Source organism: Cynocephalus volans, chromosome 1, assembly GCF_027409185.1.
Source record: "Cynocephalus volans isolate mCynVol1 chromosome 1, mCynVol1.pri, whole genome shotgun sequence".
Classification (NCBI taxonomy): domain Eukaryota; kingdom Metazoa; phylum Chordata; class Mammalia; order Dermoptera; family Cynocephalidae; genus Cynocephalus; species Cynocephalus volans.
The window spans coordinates 31,354,859-31,365,689 of record NC_084460.1 but is presented as its reverse complement, the minus strand read 5'-3'; the positions used below and the strand labels follow the sequence as shown (position 1 = coordinate 31,365,689).

At 46.3% G+C, this 10,831-nt stretch overlaps 1 protein-coding gene across 1 annotated transcript; it reads left to right on the top strand.

Annotated features, from left to right (window-relative positions):
- Positions 1-3,989: 3,989 nt before the first annotated feature.
- Positions 3,990-6,855, top strand: C1H20orf173 (chromosome 1 C20orf173 homolog). Its single transcript, XM_063091253.1, has 4 exons — positions 3,990-4,301; positions 4,538-4,720; positions 4,868-4,966; positions 6,793-6,855. Exons 1-4 carry the CDS (start codon positions 3,990-3,992, stop codon positions 6,853-6,855), a joined length of 657 nt encoding a protein of 218 aa, XP_062947323.1.
- The last annotated feature ends 3,976 nt before the right edge of the window (positions 6,856-10,831 follow it).

Sequence of the window (10,831 nt, the reverse complement as noted above, 5' to 3'; positions counted from 1 at the left end):
TTCATACAGAGAGCACAGCTGTGGCTTTTGCTGGCTCCTGCTCCATGCACTCAGCTGCTCCAGCCTGGATGCGGCAGAGGCTCAAAACAGTCGGAGGGTTTTTTCTTTCATTGTGGCTTCTCCCACCTTCATGTACTCTGTAAGTCTCTCCTCCTCTTCCCCCTGAGTTCTATTGGCCCCAGCTTGGCTGTCATTGCTGTTTTATAGTTGTAAATTGGCTGATTTGTGGGAGAGAGTGACACTGGGGACCGTCTATTCTGCCATCTTGACCAGAATTCCCCCACCCGTTTTCTCTTAATGGTAGCATCTCACTATATAGTTCCTATAGAATGTTATCAACACTGAGAAATTAGACTTCAGACCTTACTCAGAGTTTGTGGTGAGTTTTTTTAAAAGCTATTGTTTTAGTCTGTTTTGTGTTGCTATAACAGAATACCTGAAACTGGGTAATTTATAAAGAAGAGAGATTTATTTGGCTTATGATTCTGGGATAGCTGCATCTGGCATGGGCCTCAGGCTGCTTCTACTCATGGCGGAAAAGTGGCAGGCAGCCAGTGAGTACAAGTAAATCACATGGCAAGAAGAAGCAAGAGAGAGGAAGCAAGAGAGGGAGAGAGAGGAGGTGCCAGTGTCCTTTAAGCAATCAGGTCTCGTGGGAACTAATAGAGTGAGAACTCACTCACTACCCTTCTTCCCCCAGGGAGAGCATTAATCCATTCATGAGGGATCTGCCCCCATGACTCAAACAGCTCCCAACACTGCCACATTGGAGATCAAATTTCCACATGAGTTTTGGAGGGGACAACACATCCAAACTCCATCATTCCACCCCTGGCCCCCCAAAACTCATGTCCCTCTCACATACAAAATACAAACATTCCATTCCAACAGTCCTAAAAGTCTTAGTTTGTTCCAGCACCAACTTAAAAGTCCAAAGTCCAAAGTCTCCTCTGAGACCAAAGCAAAAGTCCTTCCAGTTGTGAACCTGTAAAAGTCAAAACCAAATTTATCTACTGCCAAGATACAATGGTGGAATAGACATTGGGTATACATTCCCATTCCAAAAGGGAAGAATAGGCCAGAAGAAAGGAAAAACAGGCCCCAAACAAGTCCAAAACCCAGCAGGGTAGGCATTATGTCTTAAAGCTCCAAAATAATGTTCTTTGACTCCAAGTCCTGCATCCTGGGCACAGTTGGGCATCTGGGCCCCCAAAGCATCAGACAGCCTCGTTCCTACAGCTCTGCCAGGTGCAGCCCAGTTGGCCATGCTGGTGCCTGTGGCTTTTCCAGGCCTACATTGCACATTACCAGTGGCCCCAGAGTTCTAGGGTCCTGGCAGCAGCCCTACTGCATTGGCTCTACTAGACATTTCCCTGGAAGGGGCTCTCTGTGGGGGCTCCAACCCCACTTTTCTGCTCAGTATTGCTCTAGTGGATGACCTCTGTGGTGGCTCTGCCCCTGCGGCAGGTCTCTGCCTGGGCTTCCAGGCTTTTCCATACATCCTCTGGAATCTGGGTGGAGGCTGCCATGACTCCACCGCTCTCACGTCCTGCCGGTCTGCAGACTTAACACAATGTGGACGCCACCGAGGTTTCGGGCCTCTACTCTTCAAGGCTGCTGCATGAACCATATTTGGGGCCGCTCTAGCCAGAGCAGCGGGGATACAGGGAGCAGGTTCCTGAGGGCAGCTGTGCCCCAGGTCTGTCCTCTGGGACAACTCAGTCCTTCTAGGCCTCAGGGCCTGTGATGGGTGGGGCATCCTTCCAGACTTCTCAAATGCCTTCAGGGCTTTCCTCTCATTTTCTCCGCTATTAGCATCTGGCTGCCTCACCACCAAGATAATGTCTTCAGCAACCAGTTTATCTGCTTCACCCATGCATTGTTCTCTGGCTCTCTGCTTCTTTACTGCATGGCCAGGCTGCAAAGTTTCCAAATCTTTACGCTATGCTTCCCTTTTAAATTCTGGCTTACATCATGCATTTGCCACCATAACTCAGAGTAGGCTGTTAGAAGTAGCCATGCAGCGTCCTTAATGCTTTGCTGCTTAGAAATTTCTTTGGCTAAATGCTCTGGTTCACAACTCTTAAGTTCCACCTTCCACAAAGTCCAAGGGCATGGATACAAGGCAGCCAGGTTCCTTGCTATGATGTAGCAAGGGTTATCTTTTGTCCAGTTCCCAATAAGTCCCTCATTTCTATCTGAGACCTCATCATCCGCATGGCCTTTACTATCCACATTTCTATCAGCATTCTGCTCACCACCACATAAGTCTCTAAGACATTCCAAACTTTCCCTCATCTTTTGATCTTCTAAGTCCTCCAAACTCCTCCAACCTTTGCCCATTACCCAGTTCCAAAGCTGCATCCACATTTTCTGGTATCTGCATAGCAACATGCCACTCCTTGGTACCAGTTTTGTTTTAGTCTGTTTGTGTTGCTATAACAGAAATACTCAGGCTGCTTCTACTCATGGCAGAAAGAGAGAGAGAGAGAGCGGGAGGGAGGGAGGGAGGGAGGGAGGGAGGGAGGGAGAGAGAGAGAGAGAGATCCAGGGTCCTTTAAACAACCAGCTCTCGCAGGAACTAATAGAGCGAGAACTCACTCATTACTCCCCCTCCCCCAGGGAGAGCATTAATTCATTCATGAGGGATCTGCCCCCATGACTCAATCAGTTTCCAACACTGCCACATTGGAGATCAAATTTCCACATGAGTTTTGGATGGGACAACACATCCAAACTCCATCAGCTATTAAATATTCAGTGTAGATTTCCCCTAGTTAATATGAACAATTTTACTGTTCTTATCTTACTAAAGAAAATGTTTTGATTAAAAAACAATAATAAAATTTTTTTTCTGAAATCTTATAAATAAAGTTTTCATTTTATAATAACTTCCACAAGGCTAGGGTTGAATTAAAGGGGGTGGCAGTGGAGATGAAGAGAAGAAAGTAGTTTAGAGATAGAAACAAATGGATTAAAAAATGGATTTGGGTGTTGTAGGAGAGGGAGGAATCAAGAATACATTGATTCAGGCTTCAGAATCCATGGGTTCTGGCTTCAGTAACTGGGGGATTGGTGGGACCATTTATTGAGATAGAGAAGTCTTCGGAAGGGGTTGGTTTATAGGGAAAATCATGTGTTCAGTCTCAGGTTTGTTCAGGTAAGATGTCCCTGAGACATCTAAGTGCAAGTCTGGTAGGCTGTTGGATATAAGATCTAGAGAACAGGAGAGGTCTGAGTTGAAGCTACACACTGGAGAGGGGGCATCACACACAAATAGTATGCAAAGTTCTCTCTCAATGCCTATTCACTTACTCTGTAAATATTTATTAAATGAGTCCAAGTCTTGGGAATGCAGAGGTAAAGAAGAGAGACAAGGCTGGTCCCTGTCTTTTTTTTTTTTAAAGATGACCGGTAAGGGGATCTTAACCCTTGACTTGGTGTTCTCAGCACCACGCTCACCCAGCGAGCAAACCAGCCATCCCTATATAGGGATCTGAACCTGTGGCCTTGGTGTTATCAGCACCACATTCTCCGGAGTGAGCCATGGGTTGGCCCTTGGTTCCTGTCCTTTTATATTCAGGGTAGGCTATTTGTGTATCAGAGAAAGGACAGAGTGGTGGCTTTTTCTAGGTGGGCTAAAAGAGAGAGGTCATAATGTGTGCTTTGTGATGAGATCAATGATATAACTGGTATGACACCAAGGACCCCACTGAGAGCTTCCTGAGGGATGTTATGGGACACATCACATGTTCTGTCTCTGCTGTGACATCTTCCATCTCAGGCCCAGTCAGAGTCCTCGTTAGGGGTGAGCAAATGGATAGGGAGGCAGGAGATGAGGGGTCAGGGGTGTGGAGTGGAGGGTTGGCAAGCCATGGAGGCCAACAGGACAGAAGGATGCTGGTGCTGTCTGTGGCCTCAGCCCCTCGTCCTTTCAGATAGAGAAGCCAGTCTGCTGCCTGCCACGGAAGCCATTGCCTGGGCCAGACATGAAGTGCTGGTGGCAGATTTTTGTCCTGTGTATCTTCTGGGTGCTCATCTTGTGGCTAATGACTTCCTACCTGGATCTGACACCTGAATCAGCACTCCAGGAAAAAAGAATGTACTTGGGAACATGGCATTGCAACTGCCCTTGGTTCAAATTCGGGATGTGCGGCTGCCCTTCTGGGACCCTCAACTGCTCCTCCTGCTACTACACAGTCAGAGAATGGAACTGGTTTGATGCATGCTATGAGAAGACCATGGGGTACCTGATGCAGACAAAAGAGTCTATGACTTCTGACATTGGGCTGTGGTGGCTGGTCAGTGGTCAACACAGGACCCAGTCCCATACTCTACCCTTCATAGGCCTGGCCCATCTCCCACTTTTCAGTTAAACTCCTGCCCTCAGCCCTGGCTTAGGACATCTCTCATCTTCACAGCCTCAACCAACCCCTGACCTCCAGATGGAGGTCTCACCCACCCAGGTCTGCTTTTCTTCCACTGGTTGCTGATATCTGGGCCCAGACCCCAGCTTCCTCCCTCCTGCTGTTTCTAGGGCATGAACTCAGCAAGTGTGTTTGGGAAAGTGTGGAAGATGCTGTTTAAAGTTATTCCCAGACCGTTGGTGCACCATTTTGATTTCTACTGTGAGACTTGTGCAGTGTTGGGGAACTCACTGATCCCACCAGGTTCTGGCCTCAGCAACAACATCGACCAGCACCCCATGGTCTTCAGGTGGGTACTGAGGAGAGGGCAGGAGCAGGAAGATCAGGCCTGTTCCAAAGTTCCACGTTTCTGCTCTCCTCCCCAGGATGAACCAGGCCCCTGTCCAGGGCTTTGAGATGGATGTGAGGAACCAAACCACAGGGTGCTTCGACTACCCCAGAAATACCAGCAACCAGGGTCCTGGAGGTGGCTGGTGCTGCTGCTGCTGAAGCTTTCTGATCTGTCATGGACTTCAGACACTCTGAGTGGTGAGATGGAGGTAATGTCCCCACATATTCTCAGTGTCAGGGTGAGGGGAGGTCACTGCTGGAGAAGACAGTGGGGGTGTTACCAAACTGAGTGGGGTCCATTTGCTGTGCTCCATGAAAAGCCATTCACCAAAGCATGTGTCTATGCAGTAGAGAAAGAAAGTTTAATCACAAGGCAGCCATTGTGAGAAGGCGGGAGACTAGCATCTCAGATCCACCATCCCCCAATGCGGGAGGTGGTACATCTATGGTGAAAGGGTTAGGGGCGGTGCGAGGCATGGGAGATCATGACTGGTTAAAGGGTTTGAAAGAGGCCTTCAGTGATCTGTGCCAGCGCAGGCTGCACGCATGTTCAGAAGGTGGCGCCATAAACTGGATCTGGAGGTGGAGCCCTCGCCTGCTGACCTCAAATGTCAAACATTCATGCAGGCTGAGTAGAGAAGTCTGCAGGCTCAGCTGGCCTAGTCTGGTCTGGATTGGGCCAAGCTAACCTCAAGGATCCTGTAAAGAAACCTTGGGCACACAGCTCATGATTTCTATGCCAGTGATCATCTTAAAGGGCGGATTGGAAGAAACAGAATGAGAGGTTAGTTATGGAAACTTACTGAAAGAATGAGCAATTTAAACAGGGAATAAACTTTATTTATTTATTTATTTATTTGTCTTTTTCGTGACCGGTACGGGGATCGCAACCCTTGGCTTGGTGTCGTCCGCACCGCGCTCAGCCAGTGAGTGCACCGGCCATTCCTATATAGGATCCGAACCCGCAGCGGGAGCGTCGCTGCGCTCCCAGCGCCGCCCGAGTGTGCCATGGGGTCGGCCCTAGGGAATAAACTTTAACTGAAAAGCTACAATTATAGAGGGTCTCTCAGAGTTTCTCAGGGTCTCTCAGAGCCCCTATAACTGTGGCTTTTCAGTTATTGGGGGCACCTGCAGGTCCTTTCCAGGTCTTGGGGGCTGCTGAAACTCTCCCACGTCCAATTCTTTCTTATATTTTGGAAGATGATCAGGTTCCCCAGTGGAGTGGAAGATGCAAAGACATCTGAGGGGACAGGGAAGGAGTAGGATGTGGCTATGGGCTGCTGTGAGAAGGGCCCTAGGTCAGCTCCCTCCTCTTCCTCCCAGGTACAACCAGGACAATTGGCTGGATAACCAGGGCCAGTATCTGTCCCTGTGGCCCACGGCTCTGTTCTATACCTTGTACACCTGTGCCCAGGCAGGAAAGATTCTTGTACTTTCCTCACTTAAAACTTCTGTTCTCCAGTGCCTTCAGCATAGAGTCTAAAGTTTTCTCCCAGGGGTTCAAGTCCCTGCATGATCTGATCCCCTCCTTTGCCTCCTCTCTCCCAGGGCTTCTTGGAGTCCCCCAAACACACCAGCTGCCTCATTGCCTTCTCACAGGCCATTCTCTCTGCCTGGAATGCCCTTCTTTTACCTCCCAGGGGAAATCCTCTCTCTCCTCCAATATAATAAGGAGCAGCTGCTGTCTTTTTTGGGCTCTGGGGTCACTGTATGAGAGTGTTTACTTCACCATGTCCAGAGTTTGTCTTCCCTGGAGAAGATGAGCTCATTCTCCTCCCAGCTCCCGGAGGCAGGCCGTCACACTCGATGTTGAATGAGGGCAAGTGGGGGTAAGGATGGGATTCAGCTTGCTGACACATATATCCCTCTCTCATCTACCAGGCCGCCCTGTTTGGATTTGGATCAGAACAGCAAGGAAAGTGGTTCTATTACTGGGAGGATGATAATCAGACTAATGTTTCCAAAGAGATACTGCCCATGCATCCACAACGACGCCCAGCTGAGTCTATACCTGTCTGAGTTCTTTGCGCCTCAGTGCAGGGTAATCTTGGGATTGCAGCAGCAGCAGGAGGAGGACTGTGAAGATTTTCAGGGGTAAAGGGCAAGAGGAAATTGTATGGAGATCAGTCTGGTACTGAATAAAATCCTGGCCTGATTCTCTTACCTGCAACCACAGTGTCTGGGAAGGAAGGGCCAGACTTGGCTTCTAGATCTCAGGGGCGATACTTAACGTTAGTTTCTCTGCTTTATACACTGGATCATTCAGGAGGTGGAAATTTAGACCCCACTCCATGTGAAATGCAAGCCCATACTTCTAGTTGTTGGGGGAGAATCTTTTCCCACTCAGATAGAAGAGGTGAGCCTCCTTGTTTCCCCATGCTGAAGGGTGGATTTTTTTCCAGCCTAGCTTTTCATTGAGGTTTTCAGTTTTCTGGGGGGCCTCAGTTCCAATTCTCTGCCTCCGCCTGGGCTCAAGTGCCTCTGCCCACATGGGCATTAAAACTCCTAAGTCCCTGGGCTGTTTTCCTGTTCTCTTTTCAATTCTGGCATCTGGGGACTTCCTGTTTTTCTTTAAATCTTTGCTCTGCATTTAAGATAATTCTTATTTAAACAATATATATGTATATGTTTATACATTTTCCAACTCAGAAAGGATATATAAGACATTAGGAATGGTAATGGACATTGGGAATTGCCTCTGGGGAGGAGGCTTGTAGGTGGGGAACAAGGGATGCGTGGATACTTTTCATACGTTTTGGATTATGTACCATAGATTCATATTATACATTAAAAAATAAATACAATTTTAAAAATTTTTAAAGTTTTGTCCAGCAGTTCCAGACATTTTTAGTAGTAGTAGGGTTTTCAGGTTATCTTTTAATTCATCAGTTTTCTAGAATTGGAGCCAAAATTAAGTCTTCGTAACTATCCTCGGTGTGTGACCAGGCCAGTGAATCCATGGGCTGCAGCTCATTGCCTTATTTGTCACGCTGAGGGGCATACATGATGGAGGATAAGGCACCTATGGCCAGGGATAATGGTGCTTCTCAAACCTTGATGGGCAGGTGGGAAAGTTAAGATACAGAATTGAGTCTTTTTCAACAAGGACGAATTGCTGCCACCAGGTGGCCGGGTAGTTCCCTTGGGGAATGGTACCTTATCAAGAACTGGCAAATTTGGGATTCAGAATAGCAGCAGACAGGTGGGCCTCGGTGAGGAGAGGTCCACGTTGTCGTGCTCAACGTAACCTCCATTCTGGCCACTTTGTTCATGTGCTCATTAAGCAAACACTGGGGAACAACTTGGGTATGTTGCCTTAACATTTTTTTTCAGTTTTAGACATCTATTTGTTCCTAGTATGGAAGACAAACATATTTATTTATTTATTTATTTTTAAAAGATGACCTAAGGGGATCTTAACCCTTGACTTGGTGTTGTCAGCATCACCCTCTCCCAAGTGAGCCACGGGTGGGCCCTAGAAGATAAACATTTAAGCTCTTTTACATCATTCTTCCCCTCAGGTATCTCCCTTTTCAGCCTCTGAAAATAGTTTCATCACCACTTTGGTTATTATGACTTTAAGAAAATTGCTTAGCTTCTTACACACCTATCATTAATTCTTTCCTAAGCTTTGAGAGATTGGCAAATCTCTTCTCAATATGATTAAACACACTAAGTAAATCAGTTTTATTATTTTGGGAGGAAGTAGGGACTGTTCAATATATATGTATTAGTTCGTTTTTGTTTCTTATAAAAGAATACCTGAAACTGGGTCATTGATAAAGAAACAAAATTTCTTTCTTACAGTTTTGCCAATGGTGAAAAATAGCAAAGAAGGTGGGGGGAAAAGGTGAATATTTAAAAACGCTCTAACCCAGCAATTCTACTCCTCAGTGTATACCCAGAGAATATTACACTTGTACAGCAGGAAAAATATGTAAGAACATTCTTAGCAGCACTCTTTCCAGTAACAAAAGCCTGGATATAACCCTCACATTGATCAACACAAGCATATTTTTAATTTTAAAGAACTTTTGTTCTCTGAATGTTTCTTTTTAAAACTGACCCGTTTACATCTCAGAGGCTCCAATCTGCTCTTAGCAACTAATAATGTAATTTTTGAAATATTCTGCTCCCTGTGTTGTCTGTTTCCTCTGAGTTCCTTTTCTCTTAATCTTTCTCTAGTTAGAAGTTTTTCTGAAATGTCTGGTAATCTTTTGCTTTCCTTTTAATCTTTTGCTTTTCCTATTGCTGCTTAATAAAAAAACCTAAAACTTAGGGGCTTAAGCCAACAACAACCATGTATTTGCTCATGATTCTGCAATTTGGGTAGGACCCAGTGGGAACATCTCTGTGTTCCGCATGGCTTTGGCTGGGTTGTCTCAAAAGGATCTAGCGAATCCACTTTAAAAATGGCTCATTAACATAGCCAGCAAGATGATTCTGGCTGTTGGTTTGGGGGCTTTCAGTAGGAACTGTTGGCTGGGGCTTTGGTTATTACCCATGTGGGTGCCTCAGTGTGGCTGCCTGGATTTATTCCCAGCATGGCAGATGGGTTGCAAGAGGGAGAATCCCAAGAGGAAGCATTCTAAGAGCTAGTAGAGGAGCTGGTGCTTTCACTGGGGAGACGTTCCAATGTCAATGTCTTTAGGTTTTTCTGTCAGATGTTTCCTTAGAGAGGAAATCTCCTACCTGAAGAATTATAAGCCTGGGTGCTAACAGGTTGGGATCCAAGTTGAGAAAAGGGGCTGGGATCTCACTGTGCATCCTCTCAATCCCCTTCCTTCACCTCAATTCCATCAGACCTCCAGGAAGTGTAAAGTATGTAGTCTCATTGGGGTATGAGTTGGGCGCATAGTTGCAGGTTGGAACTGGGAGCTGATTTGCTCCTTAGAAATAGTTCCAACCCATCCTCCTATTTATAACTCCACCTTCATTCCCGCGTCACAAATAGCTGGTAACTTCAACCCCAGACTTCCTATGGTAAGAATTGTCCTCCTTGTTCAGTTAGTTACCTGTCTCATGCTGGATATCAGCTTTTCCATGTTGCTGTGTCTCTTTCTGCTTGTCTCTCTGCTGCCCACCTTGGAAATGTTTGTTTATATGCTCATCTGGTGTTGCCTCTTCTCCAGTTTTTTTTTCTTTTGTCTTTCATGGGTTTGTGTCTTTTTCCTTTCTTTACTGTTATTTTAGGAAGGCGCTCAAAACTCCATGTTTAATCAAACACCTCAGCTCCTTCCTGGGACCCTCCTCATAGAGTCCATCTGCTGTGCTGTGATGAAGCCCAAACACTTGGAGGGGAATCAAGGCCTGTGCACAACAGTTCCACCGAGCCCCCAGCCAACAGCTCTTGATTCGCTATTGGGAAGGAAGAGCAAGCTCCACTTAGACCTTCTTACTTTGTTAGTCTCAGCCCAGGGAGTCGGTGTGAGGAATGTGCCAGAGGCTGAGAATGTTCACTCCACATAGTCACTCAAAACCTGGGGAAGTAAACACGATGTGTGTTTAAAGTACTATTGGACCTATGTGAGGTGAACTTAGATGAAAACTTCGGTTATCACCATATATTCATAAACAACCACTTCAATGATATTTTGTGTTCTTGGAAATCAGTGTTAGCTCAGAGCTCGTGTACAATAACCCACAAAAGTCTCCGCATTTATCTTTTTAAACTTATAGATACCATAGAAAACAGCATAGAAACTAACGTGGTTTTTGTCTTATTGTTTAGGCAGTTGGGCTGCTATACAAAATACCGTAGATTTGGTGGCTTAAACAACAGACAGCTATTTTCACAGTTTAGGAACCTGGGAAGTCTGAGATTAAGGTGCTGGCAGACTTGTTTTTGGTAAGGGACCTCTTATGGCTTGTACACAGCTGCTCTCTCACTGTGTGTTCACATGGCCTTTCCTTGGTGTACACACACACACACACACACACACAGACACACAGACACACACACACACACACACACACACACACAGAAAGAGAGAAAGCTCTCAAGTGTCTTCCTCTTCTTAAAAGGGCACCAATCCCATCATGAGGGCACCACCCTCATGACCTCATCTAAACCT